Genomic DNA, 16556 nt, shown 5'->3' with positions numbered 1-16556 from the left:
AATTTTCAGATCTGTAGATCCAACCACAACTGTGGTGCAGCAGTCACAGTTTTACACTCAGAAGATCACAGGTTCAATCCCTGACAACAAGCAGATTCCAGGAAAGAACTTTTTTAGCAGGAGAGATGCTTCAACCACTCAGAGCAGCTAATTCTGGGATGGAGCAGACAGGGCAAAGGCGAATGAGGTGGCAGAATGCAGTGCTGGCGGAATGGATTGTATCCCTGCAAGCATAGAGCCACCTTATGGAATGGTTCCACTGTTATGTGTTAATTGCAAAGAGAACACAGTGCAGCAAGCAGAGACAGAGGATACAGAATAGATAGAAGGAAAGGTGTACCCTGCTCTGTTCTTGTGCAGATTCCTCTCCCAGGGATCCAGTTTGACCTTTGGTTGCCAACAATGGACTGGAAAATTCCTGGATATTTGGGACAGCATCTGCGGAGGAAAGCATTTGGGAAGCAATTCCACCTAGACTCTATAGCTACTAGAGTGTTTGCCCTTTAAAGCAGCCATTTCCTCCAGAAGAACTCAGCTCTATCGTTTGTAAATCAATTGCAATTCCAGGAGAATTTCAGACACCACCTGGAGCGTGCAATCCTAACTATTTCCCCCACCCACCCCGCTTCATTCACATCATTATTATTTTTATTAGTAGTAGTAGTAGTAGTATTTAATTAAACTTTTATACCGCCCTCTGGGAGGTGTACAACATAAACATCATAACTTAACAAATAAAGAGCACCCTCATAAATCTAAATACAATATAACTAGGGCTCTAAACATTAAATAATTTGCAACGTTTCAAGGGAACCCACGCAAAGCAATAGGCATTCACTTCCCCGGGCTCCGAGGCGCCTTCAACAGGCACCTTTCGCCAGGGGGCGGGACTCTCTATGCAAATATAGTCGCTTCTGGAAGCGCCCCCTCGGGGTTTCGGAGCCAGAGAGCCAAGATTTTGGGAAGAGTCGGCTGTCAATCATGGGAGTGGGCGAGCGGCTTATTCTGCCTCCGATCGATGTTCTCGGTACTCCCGGTCTTCTGACTTCGCAAGATGGCGGCGCCCTCTCACTGAGCACGGAAGTCGCGGTGGCGGCTGAAAGTATCGTGGGGCGATGCTGCGAGGACTGGCGACGGCGGTGCTGCGCCGGTGGAGCGCGACGACGGCGAGGACAGCGGCAATGATCCCCAGTAAGGCGCTCGGCCCTGTGCAGTTCGGACCCAGGGCTGGGGTTCCTAACATCCAAGTGGAGCCTGGTGTCCTCCCGGAATTATGAGTGATCTACAGAGTCTGGGGATCATTTCCACTGGAGGAAGCAGCAGCTTTGGAGGGTTAGACCTTAGGGAACCACATATTCGCTGTCGGCTGTCCCCAAACGCCGCCTTCTCTAGGCTCCTAAATCTTTGAGAATCTCCCAGCCCAGAGTTGGCAATCCTATGGCTTGATTCGAATCCGCATTGCTTGAATGCATGATTATGCTCCAACAAAGCAAAAATAGTAGCCTTTATATGAGCAGCAGGTGATGTTGCAGTAACAACAGGGTTAGTACTGTAAAAAGAGAAACCATGGTAGCCTGGGACTGAAATAATCACTTTAGTAAGTATTCCTTGATGTAGTTATCAGCATCAGACATAAGGTGATGGAGCATCCCAACAGCTGCCTCTTGCATCAAGGCCTATTAAAATTCACAGCAACCATCTGATGCTGTCTAGCTCAGCACACACATATTTACTTCATTTATACCCTGCCTTTCTCTTCAGCAAGAGCCCAAAGAGGCTTACATCATTCTTCTCTCCATTTTATCCTCACATCAACTTAATGGTGTAGCCTAGATTGAGAATGTGTGACTGGCAAAGTGTCACCCAGCATGCTACCATGGCAGAGTGCGGATTCAGACGTGGGTCTCTCTGATCCTACTCACCCATCAAAGACATGCTCACAAAGCAAGCATTAAACTGAGATTCTGTCCTCATCTCAGTTTGTATGATTAATGTGCTGTGATCTGAAGTACTGGGTTTTTGTACTGTTGGCAGGGCAGTGTGATTAAAAGTCCATCAAACAGCCATTAAGTGATCATGCAGTCCAGCTCTTACTTCCCATTACTTGGAAATCTTTTAAACTGTTTGGTGTCTACCCTAGATCTCTCTCTCTCACACACACAAGACCAGCTTCCAAACTGATACATTCTAGTTCCTTCCTGCTACCAAACTCTTCTCAGGACATGAGCCATGTCCCCTGGTGAGCCAAGTTTTACAAGTCTAAATAGAAATATTACTAGACCAAAGCCTATATGAGAAGAGAAGAATAAGAGACATGGAGAAGAGGATGTGAGGGGAATATGGCATGCAGAAGAGAGACCTTTTGCGTATACAAGCATTCTTACCGGCATGTCATAAAAATAGTGCCATTCTGTGCGTTAAAAATTCTGGCCAAGTAATTCATACAGTTTTTTAGGGCATCACAAGTAGGCATCACAAGTGGGAGTGTCATACTTTTAAAAGTAATGGTATATGGGAATTAGGTTCTGTGAGATAACAGGTGTCTGCTGGAGAGGCTCAGCTGCTGATGGAGGCTGTGTATACCTGGCAAAGAGAAGAGAGGGCATGGCCAGCATGGAGTGAGAGCTGATAGGCTCAGAGCTGGAGAAGACATTCCCCAAACATGCAAGCTATGAAGGTCTTTAACCCGCCCTTTGAACTGAACTTGGACTTTGATCAGTAACCAGTGGGGTTCTTTCAGCAGTGATGTTATACACAGATATCAAATCATTCTGACAAGTAAATGGAGCTGCATTTCATAGTATATGAAACTGTTTTGAATATCAAAAATAAGCCCCTTAATATGATGATGTTCTCAGAAAGGCAGGACTGTTAATGCGGCCCAAAACTCAAAACAGGGAAGATACATGGAAGTGCTGCTTTATTGTTTAATAACTACCCAAAAGGAAAATGTTCCTCTATGTGTTGCACTGAAAAGATTCTGGAGATGTGTGGAATGTCACAATTTATAACAGCTCTTCCCCTCCCTGTGAATCTTTCTCTGCTTAGGTAGGAGTCCCCTTCTTCAAACAGCAAGGAGTTATGCCAGGGCTGTTCGGAAAAGGAAGACAGGTTTGTATTTTGAATTATTCTGTGGTTCCGTTCTATCACTCCAAATGCTTGCTCTCCTGTACTATTAATGTCACAGAATTAATGGAATTTTCCATATCACCTGTTTGGGGTCCAAGTCCTGGAGATCTATGGTCTGTATTTTTGAGCCTTGGTAGAGAAGCGGAATGTTCTGCGTTTTGGCATGTTTCTGCCCAAACTGACACAGATCCACCAATTATTCTGATGTCCTATTGGCTCAATAAAAATGTTGAGCTAACTTCCTTATGACTTCCGAGTCACTGAAACTTTCTCAGCTGGAATCTTTCTCTGCTGTGTAAGGCACTTCCCTATTCTATTTCTGCCAAGGGTTGAAGAAATTTCTCTCTGGAGTTTATGCAGGCACTAACTTTTTAGATCCAGAAATATCTAGCTGGTTCCTGGTGGAAACAGAAAGCTAAACTAAAGTGATTTTGGTCGAAGGTGGCACTCACATTTATATATGTATATCTGTTCTTTGCAGAAATCCCCAGCCATTTGGATGACCTTCCTCCTACGTTGTTGATGAAAAAATATACCAACGTCCCAATTATCGACAAGTAAGGTTTGCAAAGCCAGAGTTGTGGCAAAGAAAGGTGGCAAAGGAAATGATAAAGCTAGATGGTGCTTATGCAGCATTGTGTTATCATTAACTCTGCTACCACCCAAAATATTGTTTAATAAAAGATGGACAAGAGGCCTCATTTTACTGAATGAGATCATGATCATTGTGCTGTCCTGATCCTATCAAACTTGTCCCTCCTTTTACACATTTCTCATTTGCTTACGCTAACATTCCAGAACAAACAAATGCTCTCAAGACTGAGTTTACTTTTCACTCTAAACTTTCAAGGACATAGAATGATAGAGTTGGAAGAGACCACAAGGGCCATTGTGTCCAACCCCCTGCCATGCAGGAATACACAATTAAAGCACCCTAGACCAGTGATGGCGAACCTTTTCGAGACCGAGTACCCAAATTGCAACCCAAAACCCACTTATTTATCGCAAAGTGCCAACACGGCAATTTAACTTGAATACAGAGGTTTCAGTTTAGAACAAACGGGTGGCTCCAAGGCGTTCGTTACTCCCGAGTGAGTAAGCTTGATGGTAGTCGGTGGCTTTGCTTTGAAGCAACAGTGCAACATTTCACATGAGTGAATCACGACCCTAGGAGGGTTTACTCAGAAGCAAGCCCCATTGCCAGCAACTGAGCTTACTTCCAGGTAAAGGATCGCGCTTTAGTTCTTTGTATGAAAATCAGTGGGGTTTAACAGTGCTTAACAGAGTTACCTACACTGCTTCCCCAAAACTAGGTCTTAAGTTTAATGCTAATAATCAAGCCCAGGCCAGCCTAGGGATGTGTGTGTGTGTGGGACTCTGTTTGCGTGTGCCCACAGAGAGGGCTCTGAGTGCCACCTCTGGCACCCGTGCCATAGGTTCGCCATCACTGCTCTAGACAGATGGCCATCCATCCATCTTTAAAAACTTCCAGAGACTAAGAGTTAGTGCATTCCACTGTCAAACAGCCCTTACTGTTAGGAAGTTTTTCATGATGTTTAGGTGGAATCTTTTTTCCTTCACCTTGAACCCATTACTCCTGGTCCTAGTCTCTGGAGCAGCAGAAAACAAGATTGTTCCCTCACCAACATGACATCCCCTCAAATATCTAAACATGGCTATCATGTCACCTCTTAACCTTCTCTTCACCAAACTAAACATACCCAGCTCCCAAAGTCTCTCCTTGTAGGGCATGGATTCATGATTTTCTGGACTTTAAAATTCCGTGAGGCTTCTCAAAATGCTAAGTTGCTCAGGAGGCAGAAACTAAGGGACTCTGTTTTTTTCCCATAGGGTAGATGATGTTGTGAAAAGAATCCTGTCACTGGAAATGGCAAGCCAGGTCAGTTTTGTATTATGTGTGTGGTGTGGTTTTTGGAACAGGACTAGCTAAGCTTTATTAATTTATTCACTTACTTACTTACCAGTACATAATTTATATCCTACCTTTCTGCTGTCATCAGAACCACCGAGGGGGCTACCATTAAAACATACATGCATAATAAAATGTGTCTTAAGAACCATGAACATCAAATAAAACATTTAATTAAAACCAAGCTAAAATACTCATACAGAATCATAAAAGCAATAATTGTATTAGTTGCATAATGCAACTAATACAGTTAGTTGAGTTCTTAAAACACAATTCCAACCTATGTTGTAGGCTGGGGAGGTGACCCTTGGCATTGGATTTAGTATTTCCAACAAAAGCTAGATCAGTTTCTTGCCAGGCCCTTCACAGTCCAAAAGTGTATCAGGAAATTCATAGTCAGTAATTTCAGATATGCTTTGTATCTTCTCCTTTTGCTTTCAGAGGGAGAAAGTGAAAATAAAGAAAGAGCAGCTGGCTGAAAAAGTGCGGAGGTCACCCACTGATAATGGTTCTATTGAAGTTCAAAGTAAGCAGAAATATCCACAATGGAAGCTACCAGCTGGGTCACAGTATCCCATATGAGCCTTGCAACATTGACCAAGGGGAAATCAGAAAGGCCTCCTTTGAGCTGGAGGGCATCTGGCCTACAGAACAGCGTTGAGCCCAGTTTAGACGATGGGGTGTCAACTTTGAAATACTCAATGTTCACAAATTTCTGTGTTGCTCAAACCAAGGGAGCAGGTAAAATGACAAAAAAACTGCAGAAGGAGAGTCTTGCCAAAGAGGAGCAATACTCAAACTCATGCACAGGGAAGTACACAGAGAAATGTCTCCTTTGGTGTTACTGGGTGTTTGATACTTGGACTAGAAAAGAATTTTCTCATTCCCCCAGATATTGTGACTATGTTCCTCCTTGTGGATGGATGCTAGTAGCTACTCCTTTTAAAAAAAAATGCATAATTGAGGCATATATTTTCTTCCAGAGTACCCAGGCTAGCCCGATACTGTAAAATTTCAGAACCTAAGCAGGGTCGGCCCTTATTAGGACTTGCATTGGAGACCACCAAGGAAGTCCAGGGCTGCTACGCAGAGGCAGGCAATGGCAAACCATCCCTTTGGGTTCACCGTAAGTCAGCTGTGACTTGACAGCACTTTCCACCACCACCTAACTCTGCTTCCTTCTGTTTACGTGAGAACAAAACAAATCAGACTAGCCTTGCCATGAAGCAGTTGCTTTGGGTATAAGTTTGCAGAGGACCTGTCCTAGTATTCAATCAAACTTCCGTTCAAAGAAGGTTTTGACGTTTTTATTTCAGTAGCAGCCCTCGACAAGTGTCTTCCTTAACTTACCTGTGACAGACACACTGTGTTAAAACAAAGAAGCCAGATTTGAGGCTTCTACCAATTACTTGGGAGGATTCCGAAGGGGATTACTTCCTTAGTGGAGCCCCATGGCTGTCCCCCACCCCACCATCAGGATTCCAACACATTTTTTTAGCTTGCCAAACAAACAAAAAGTGTTCTTGCCACGAGGGCTAATCGTAAGGTTGGCATCAGCTGGAGCTTAGTTTGTCTTCCTCTGCAATGCTTCTGGCCTCGGGGACTCCATCCTGCCACAACTTTGAAGACTAACAAGGTTGGGTTTGCCAGTTACTGCTTCCCATTTGGATAGCTGCTGTTGTTGTGATGGCTGAACCAGTTGCAGAGCTCCATTCTGTCAGGTCTTCCGGCAGGGCCTGGGCAGTCATATGCTGGGCAAGCTCAACTATTTCCTGGACTTGATTCCATCTCTAGGATTCTACCAGTGCTAGAAGTTTTGCTGAATTCTAAGACTGACATCTTTTCAAGGTGTTCCAAGATCTTTTGGGTTGAGTGTTATTGAGCAGAGGAGCTTAGCTTTATGTTTTTATCTGTTTCATTGGATGGCCCCAAATGAAATAGTTTTTTTGTTGATACCCAGTCCTGAACATTGCAGAAAGGAATAAAATATTGGAGGGCACCTCCCATTTGTAACCTGTCATCATCATACAGAGACTTTCATGGCTGGATTCAACTGGGTGTCATGTCAGGTTTCAAGGACTGTGTGTGACATTGAGTCAGGAAGTGGATCTTCATTCCCTGTGGGTTTGCCTGCATCCTGTGGCTGTCATCTTCAGAGCTGTATCACTGGGAAGTCTGTTCTGAACCTCCAGTGAGAAGGGACCTGCTGTGGAACGGGCACCTCTATCCTAAGGCCTAGCTCCTGATGCCAGCCACAGATGCAGGCGAAACGTTGGGAACAAGATCCACCAGACTGTGGCCACACAGCCCGGAAAACCCACCATGACCAATCATACGGGGACATTTGCACCTCTAAGCTTCTTGCTGCTCCAGATTTCAAAACCGCAATGATGCAATGGTGCTAAGAGGGCTGTGTGGCAGGATGTAGAGCTGTCGGAAGAACATTTTTGCGCAAACAGCTGCAACTGACTATGGCATGGCAACAGCCGGTATTGCATGGAGGTAGCTCAGGATGGTCTCTTGGCACTTAGATCCAGCCCTTGGGCCAACATAGAACCCATTAATGATTCTGGTGGTGGTTTCTCTGCTTCCTCCCTCCCTAGTATGAAAAAGCTTGAAGTCTCAGACACAGCCTCTTTGTCCCTCTGACTCTGAACAAGAGCATCTCCTTAAGCATGCCCTCTGGCCCAGTCAGGACAGCCAGGATTTTATTTGATTTCTTGCAGTGTTAGGAAGCGGACATTTGCACTTCTCCATTCACTTGCCACATTTTGGCACCATGTGCCTGGTTCAAGGAGGAGCAAATGATCGCTGTTCTCTTTGTCTGCAACTGAGAAGTAGCAGCTGTCCCATAGTCTCTCGCGTTGATTTAAATATTGACTGAAGCAAAAGCACTCTTCTGTGGGACTCTGCATTGGTAGAGCATCCGGTTTAAACTGGGTTCCTTTGGATGGCTCGAAGCCCAGTTCAAATGAGACACCAGGCATGTCCAGAGTCTCACAAGTGAGTGCATTTGTCTCACCAGGAACATGTTTAACTCAAGGCAAAAATCCAAGAGGATGAAGGACACTTCTTATATATATATGAGAGTAAGAAAATGTTCCATTATAAGAAGTTCTGGGTAACTCTGCTTCCTACAGTGACTGTTGTTTGTCATTCTAGTTGCTCACTTGACGGCCAAGATCCGTACACTCCGGGAGCATGTACAGACACACCCCAAGGTGATTTTCTTTGAAGCAAGTTGTTTATGTGTTATTACCTAAGTAAGAAATTACCCAGACTGGCCAGGTCTTGGAAACCTGGTTAGTACTTGGATGGGGGTCTATCAAGGAAGAACAACGGCTATGCAGATGCAGACAAATGGCAAACCATCTCTTGCCTTGGAAAGCTAAATGGGGTTGCCATAAGTCAGCCGCAACTTGATGATAGTTTCCACCGTCAAGAGATGATAACTTAAACCTGGTGTGGCTTTTGTTGAACAGGAGCAAGTGAAGTGGCCTTATACTGAATCAGACCATTGGTCTGTGTTGTCTACTCAGATTGGCAGGTGCTCTCCAGACTCTAAAGGTCTTTCACTCACTGCCTGGTCCTTTTAACTGGCAATGGTGGGGATTGAACTTGGGACTTTCCGTCTGCCAAGCAGATTCTCTACCATTGCAGATGCTCTCCAGATGCTATACAGCAGGGGTCTGCAACCTGCTGCTCTCCAGATGTTCATGGACTACAAATCCCATCACTCCCTGCCAGCATGGCCAATTGGCTATGCTGGCAGGGAACTTGATTAGCGAATTGTAATCCATGAGCTGATAGGCTGTCAGGCACCGCAGGTTGCTGAACCCTAACAGCTTTTCTTCTGCTTCATTCAGATTAAAATGCCTATTTAAACCTGGAGAAACTGTGGCCTGATAATAGAGTCTTGTGGGCTGAAGGCCTAAGGTTTAGTCCCTGGCAGCAGATGTTAGGATAAATCAGGGGTCTGCAATCTGTGGCTCTCCAGATGTTCATAGACTACAGTTCCCATCAGCCCCTGCTACCATGGCCAATTGTAGTCTATGAACATCTGGAGAGCCACAGGTTGCAGACCCCTGGGATAGATATTCCAGTGACTGGGACCCTGCAGAGCACTTGCCAGTCATAGTGAAAAGTGCTGAATGTGGTGGACTATGCTGATTTGGGATACAGCAGCTTCAGATCTTTGTAAATATAATAAAGATGATGTTGAACTTCACTTGTTTGGGAAACCACACTGAGATGCAGCGTTTCATAATCCCCCACTATGATGAAGACAGCCCTTTCCTTCCACCCAGAAGCCACAGCAGTTTATATTCACATCAATCTTTTGCTTGAAAAACTGCATCTGTTTTTCAGCACATTACATTCAGTGAAGCTCTGCAATATGTGAATAAATTTGAGCAGCAGCTTAATAAAACAGTTGAGTAACTATCCGCAGATAGCCTTGCACATGCCCTGACTGTAGTGAATAAACCTCTGTCCCATCCCCAGGACAAAACAAACAAACGCATAATGCTGATGAGCATTGACCGGCGGAACCTGTTGCTGAAGGCCCTGCGCAACACAAAGTATGATGTTTTTGAGAATACATGCAAGCAGCTGGACATTGAATACACCCTTCCAGAACAGTACCGCCGGAGGCGCACCCGACGCTGGTTGGTAAAGAAAGCCTTCTGCATAAAGGTATGTGGACAGTGGCTGGCTCTGGTTTTCAGAGCAGCAGCCTCTGGAACAGGCTCCCCAGCCTTTTTGAGCCTGCAGACACCTTTGGAGTTCTGCGCATGGCAGCAGGAACAGGCACAAAATGGCTGTCACAGGAGGTGGAGCCAGTCACAAAATGTTAGGGAGCAAGGCTACACATAACTCCAGCCAGCATGGTGTAGTGGTTAAGAGCAGTTGATTGTAATCTGGAGAACTGAGCTTGATTCCCCGCTCCTCCACATGAACAACAGACTCTGGAGAACTAGGTTTTATTCCCCACCCCTCCAAACCAAGCTGACTGATTGACCTTGGGCCAGTTACAGTTCTGTCAGAATTCTCTCAGCCCCATCTACCTCTGCCCAGGGGTGCTCCTGGAGCTCCTGGCCTCATTTACCCCAGGAAAGCATGCCCAAGCACATAAGATTAGATTCTGCCAGGCTGCTGCACAGCTGGGCAATGGAGGCTTGCTGAGGGTGGAGGAAGGCAACAGGTCAGGGGAAGCCAGAGGAAAGGGCTTCTCTGACTGAGCCAAGAAAGAGGGCTTCCTTCAGCCAGCACAGCAGAGACCTGGCTGGGGAATTGGGGGCGGGGTGAAAGCCCAAACTTAGCAGAGCAAGATTTAACCCACATCAGCAAAGCTATCAAGTAGACTGCCAACATCTATGAAAGGATTTGGGAGAGGGTTTCAGGGAAAGCAGTACCTGGGGCTGAGAGAAGGGATAGGAAAGAAGACAAAGCGAAGACAGACAGTAGTAGGAGCCAATCCCAAGGCAGGAGGAGCTCACTCCCAGCTCAGGCAACCCAGGGGACCAATGAAGGGAAAGGCAACCCCCTTAAAAGGAGCCAGAGTCTGAGACCGAGGAGGAAGTTGCTGGGCTTTTCCTGAATAACCAGGGAGGGTTCTTGCCAGGGCAGAAGAGAGGTCTGCTTCCACCTCTTCTGAGGCCAGCAAAGGCTTGGCCAGCAAAGTCCCTGGGGGGTGAAGCTGAGGTGGAGTCACCCACACCCTCACAGGGTGCCTGTGGTAGGAGCATGGGAAGCCAATTTGAGACTCCTTACAGTAGAGAAAAATAGGGTATTAAAACCAGTTCTTCTTAATAGCACCTCTTCAACATTTCGGGCAAAAGGTCTGTTAAATTCAGATTAGCCTATCAGTCCAGCTGAGTGACCTAGCTGAGTGAGGCTGAGTGAGTGAGTGACCAGCTGAGTGAGGCTAGTCACGGTTCTTCTGAGCTCTCTCAGCCCCACCTACCTCACGGGGTGTTTGTTGTGAGGGGGGGAAGGGAAAGGAGTTCGTAAGCCCCTTTGAGTCTCCTTACAGGAGAGAAAGGGGGGATATAAATCCAACTCTTCTTCTTCTTAAACAGAATGCCTTTTAATCTACCTAGCCAGTTAGAAACCCTGACATGCAAAAGTCCCACCTAGCCACACCCACATTCTAAATACGGTTGGAGGGCACCACATTGGAGGCCTGTGCTCTGGGGTATTGGGAAGCTCAGCTGGCACTTAATAGAGAATGTTGGCTGGAACAGCAGAATAGTCATGCTGAGCATAGCAAGTTGGATTTAGGAAACAAATTGAGAAGAAAATAATATAGGCAAGAAGCTAGATTTGCCCAGCAACCTGTGGAAAATCAGCTAGCCCTACTCTGAGGTGATGAAGAAACTGTCCTACCTGTCAGTTTGTGAAATCCTGAATTTGACAATTAATTAAGAACGGGCTCAAGAGTCCAAATAGCAAATGCATTTCTCTTTGCAGAACAAAGGAGCACTAATGAATGTGGGTGCTAGACGGACTATCAAAGTATTTTTATATGGCTAGCTGTGGTCAACCCATTACTTGGCAAAATTTTATTTGGCATGTTTGTTGTTGGTGAACAGTATCATAAATGCAGCATGGCTTCTGGACTGAGGGTGTTAACAGCTTCCCCAATCAGCACTTGAAGGCATCAGCAGGGAAACTAATCTTGTCAGATGTCTATGGAAATCCAAGATGGCTGTCATGGCTGAGAAGCCATGAGCCACTAAGGGTAAGGCACAGTTGCAGCGGGTTGATAGTGAAAAAAAAATCCTTTTTAAAAGATTTGTGCCTGCCCTTTCAATTAATGTATTGACAAGAGGGCTCACTAGGAACAGGTTGATTGCAATGGAAACATGACCTTATGTTTTGTGCTATACCCAGGTTTACAGCAGGTCATCTCCATTTCTCTCCCTTTTTCATTAACCCCTTCAGGTCTTTCAAGAGGTACAGAAGATGAAAGCCCCTAAGAGACTGAAGCAGAGGCAAGAGCGGGCCAGAGCTGCAAAGGAACGAGCACTGAAAGAACAGAATGAAGGAACTCCAGTATAAGCAGAGCTTATACTTTTCTGTGGGATCCTGACAATGATTACCAATAAATGGTTTTACTGCAAGCGTTCTCTCTACTGTGGTGTAGCGGGGGGGGGGGGGCACACACAGCCCTCTTTCAGTTCTGTGATCCATTTGGAAGCTTCGCTGGGTTAGTTTAGTAGAGCATCGGTTGACTGGTTTGAACTGTCACATTCTCTCATGGAGAGGGATGAGGCAAGGGGGGGGAGCAAAGTGATAGAGGCCTCCCTTCCTAAATTCTTCATCCATATGTCTTGCAACATCAGGGCCTGCTTCCACACCTTCCTCTCCAGAATGCCTTGTTTTTGCCAGGATACAGATCAGAGACTTTGGGATTCTATAGCTTGATTATACTGAAAATTAGCCTTTCCAGCAGGGTGGAAAGGGAGGACATGGGACCAGGAAATATATTCCTGTAAAGCATTTATGCACACTCTCTTGAGTAACCTATACAGAAATGTTTGAAGGTGTGATGGAGTAAATGAAGTCTGAGCAGCAAGGAATAGGGAAGATCCATCCAAGGTAGCTTTGTCTGTCTTATATCTGTAACATGATCATATTGTGGTGCTAGTGACAGAGACCAGGTTTATTTCAAATATATTTTCCTCTTTTCATAGATTCATAGAATCATGGAGGAGACCACAAGGGCTATCAAGTCCAATCCCCTGCCATGCAGGAATACACATCAAAGCACTGACAGATGGCCATGATTTTAAATATCAGTACATCCCGATATTCATTTTAACTATCAGTATGTCCTGACCTAGACAGCTGTAGCTAGTCCCGTCTCAGAAGCTAAACATGATTAGCCTAGTGCTTAGATGAGAGGGAGATCTCCAAGGAAATCCAGGGTTGCAGAGGCAGGCAATGGCTAAACACCTGTTCATCTCTTGCCTTGAAAACCCTTTGGAGTTACCATAAATCACTTGTGATGGCACATCACACACACACACATAGTTACCTGAAAGGGATACCAGACATTCTGACACTCAACATCTCTCATTTCAGATCTCAGCACCAGTGCCAGCTGTAACTTTGTACTTGGCATCCTTCTGAACTACCAGAAGTGCTTGCAAGGAATATTTCACAGAGAAATCATCAAGATTTTTGCATAGGTTAAATCTGATAAGCAGTGAAAGAGCTCCCATAGGCAGGTACATTTCGCTCACCCCTGCATAACTATGTCTTGTGTGAATATGTCTCCCTCCCCTTCCTCAATTTCCAAATGCAGCACAGGAAGTGTCAGCAGATTTAGCCTTGGTAAAGAGTGTTTCGCACACAGTTTGCAAGGCAACTGCATCTCTGGGCAGCTCTAGGGCCCTTGGCAACAAACCATGACTGATCTGGTGACTTGTCAGCCAGCTGCCACCATCGACCCTGTGACTATGTCTTCTGAAGGCAGCTGGAGCACAGCCAGATACGACTTTTTTGCAGATTGCCCCATGTGTAAGTGCACTCTGTGGTTTTTATTCTCTGCACTAGTGCTGCTGTGGGCAACTTAATGTGGCCGGGGGGGGGGAGGGGGGGAGCTTGCAAACTTGTCCCACATGTACATTTTCTTGGGGCTTATTTCTCCCATGTTGCCCCGTTTCAGGTGAATGAGCTTGAGGTAACAAAGCTGTGGCAGCCATGCTGATAGCATGTGGGCTTCTTGAAATCTGATTTGGGTTCAGTGGGACTTTTGTCTGGGACTGCAGCTGCAGGAATATCTGGGAAAGAGGGAAAAACTGAAGTTATTTGGGGACAGAATGGTGTCAGATTTAAAGTGACTCTTAAGCAACTGCCAGCCTTGGCATGGGGGATTTGTTTATAGGAGCTGGGATCCAAAGACCCTTTTAAGGTACCTCTATGGTGTGGCTGTCGACACTGGATGCTTCATCCATATGTTCTTTAAAGAACAGAGTTCCCAGGCTGTACCTGCAGTTTATGAATAGGTTTGCCACCTGGAGATTTTGGGGGTGGAGCCCAAGGACAGGATTTGGGGAGAGATGAGATTTCAACAGCAGGTAATGCCATAGAGGTCACCTTTGAAAGTAGCCATAACCTTCAGGGGAACTGATCTCTGTCGCCTGGAGATCAGTCGTAATGGTGGGAGATCTCCAGCCTGGAGGGTGGCAAGCCTACCGATGAACATCCTCTTAGTTTCAAGAATGGCTTGGCAGCAGCAAGAGAAAGAGGGTGGCTGCTGGAGAAATACAAGACCGAAATCTCTGGGGTACACTGAACTAATTGCCAGATTCTTTGATTTCAGGGTGACCTTTCTCTGCAGGGTGAGGGGGAGTTCTCTTCCTAGATCTAGCATCAGTAAAGGTATATTTAAAATTGATGCATTCAGCTTGTTTTTCCTCTGTCTTGCTTGCCTCTCAATAACGTTATTTTTAAGACAAAAGAAACTCCACATGTATTTTCTCTAAGAAATGAAATGATGTAGATATGGTAGTGAACAAACGTGGATATCTGCACATAATTCCCACTTTGCTACTTTGACCAAGGAAAGAGCTATCAAAGAGAAGATACGAACCACAGTGTAAGCTTCTTTTGTTTTTGAAAGGTTTAACTATGAGTTACTCCACACAAAGATGTGTGTGCTTCTTTTGGCAGGCTGTGTGGGATTAATATGCCCGACAATCCTATCCTGTTATGTATCACACAAATATGGCGAGAATTGTTGGCTCGGGATGGTGCCTGGTGGAATGACAGCATTACGGACTCACATGCGGCTCTCTTACGGCATTCCGGTAACATGACTAATGACAGTTTTCAGGTTTCTGCAGAATTGTAGTCTGCAGTGTGATTGCAAAAGGGTGGTCCAGGTAAAATTAAAAGTCCAGAAGAACCTTAAAGACTAATAACATTTATTTCAATATTTTTTTGTAAGTTGCAGCTCACTTATTCAGATAGATATTTAAGGGGAAATCATATAGGGGAAATCGGGGGTAATCAAAGCTTGGTTTGCTACGACCTTTACTGTCTAAATGAAAGAATTACTCACCGTGAAAGAAACAGGAGGTTAGATCCAGCTAGTTTTTCTGCTCGGTACCCAATTTCTTGCCTTACTACAGCCCCCACCAAATGGGTTTTGTCCCTAGAGATCACAGGATTTCCAGTATAACCTTTTGAGTGGCCTAGAGATGCCCTTCTCCCTTGTTCAATAATGGAAAAGTTGCAGTGTGCTTTAAGAATTCACTGCTTATTGCTATAAATGTATTCCGTGTACTTTCTAATAGGGACAAATTTCCTCAAGACTGTCCTAAAATGGGCCTGCCCCTATTGCAAAATGGAACCATTTCCGTTGATATTGCAATATCACAGATAATTTCCTGTGGGTTACAGAATATCCCCCTCTCTGAACAAGTTGTCCTTTTCAGTCAAAAAAACCCAACAACATGTGGCATTTCTTTTGCCATGTCGCAGAGGAAGTTGTAAGATATATTAACAGGTTAGGCGGGCCCAACATTTTGTGCACATCTGAAATTCTGACATAGCGTGGTGGCACGACGACAAAACTTCAGTGACACTTCAGTGACACAGTGCCGATGCTTGTGCTGTGGTGGCAGCTGCTGCCAAAGCAACAGCCAATCAGAAGCCTTGCAGAGCAAAAGCCCTACCTGGCTCCAACCACTTCCCAAAAATACTCAAAGGGACGGTGCTGGGGACCCCTGCTATAGCTCCCCCATTACAGCCATGTTTCTGTGTGGTGGAAAACAGGCATGGAATGCTATCTATTTTTTCCCCTTGGGATAAATGGTTCCACAGTGCCTAGCAAGAATTATCATCTGTTGTTTTCTGACTTCTCTTGTATTATGGAGCCAGCTTGGAAAGGCTGGCTTACCATTCCCCTAATATTAATTTAGACAAGCCTTGTATGTGTAGAAATTTTTATCAAACAGAGAATTATTAATCCCATCAAAGAACTAAGTCTGCTGAGGGAAAATCAGCCCAGTTTCTGCTAAGGGAAGGCTTCCTCAGCAACCTTTTGGAGTTCTTTCAGGAGGTTAACAAGCGTGTGGATAAAGTGTTCTTCCTGGAGCTCTTCATGATCAATCCTGATTTTTCAACATCCTGAATAATTTGGTGTCACAGACAAACCTGGCCTCTGCAAAACTCAACCCGAGTTCCAAATCACTTATGAACAAATTAAAGAGTGCATCAATTCCTGAACGAGGCATGAACGTGGGGGTGTAGCAAATTTTATACTTTAAACTACTCTGAGCTGTGGAAGAGAAGAATATAAAGTAGTGATCCATGGAGGTTTCTGCCTCATGGTTTTCAGAAGCAAGGGGCCCAAATTAGGCTGTAGTTTTGCATTGGAAGCATACATTACCATAAAAAGTGGATCCTCAGAGGAACCTAGGTCCAGAATCTAAAATGATCCAACTGCACCACTGACATGAATCTTTTTAAAGTGTTTTTTTGT

At 45.1% G+C, this 16556-nt stretch overlaps 1 protein-coding gene and 1 long non-coding RNA gene across 2 annotated transcripts; both read left to right on the top strand.

Annotated features, from left to right (window-relative positions):
• Positions 1–1008: 1008 nt before the first annotated feature.
• On the top strand, positions 1009–12183 carry MRPS15 (mitochondrial ribosomal protein S15). The gene is made up of 8 exons (XM_048500635.1): positions 1009–1191; positions 3049–3111; positions 3611–3686; positions 4981–5029; positions 5501–5585; positions 8222–8280; positions 9563–9754; positions 12005–12183. The coding sequence occupies exons 1-8, from the start codon at positions 1116–1118 to the stop codon at positions 12119–12121; spliced, it is 717 nt and encodes a 238-aa protein (XP_048356592.1). The 5' UTR covers positions 1009–1115; the 3' UTR covers positions 12122–12183.
• Positions 12184–13512: 1329 nt separating this feature from the next.
• Positions 13513–14849, top strand: LOC125434849. Its single transcript, XR_007244834.1, has 3 exons — positions 13513–13585; positions 14391–14449; positions 14741–14849. It is a non-coding gene; the product is annotated as an uncharacterized LOC125434849 (long non-coding RNA).
• The last annotated feature ends 1707 nt before the right edge of the window (positions 14850–16556 follow it).

The sequence above is a fragment of the Sphaerodactylus townsendi genome, linkage group LG06 (genome assembly GCF_021028975.2).
Source record: "Sphaerodactylus townsendi isolate TG3544 linkage group LG06, MPM_Stown_v2.3, whole genome shotgun sequence".
Classification (NCBI taxonomy): Eukaryota; Metazoa; Chordata; class Lepidosauria; order Squamata; family Sphaerodactylidae; genus Sphaerodactylus; species Sphaerodactylus townsendi.
Note: the sequence above shows the minus strand (reverse complement) of the source record. Positions and strands in the feature narration are given on the sequence as shown.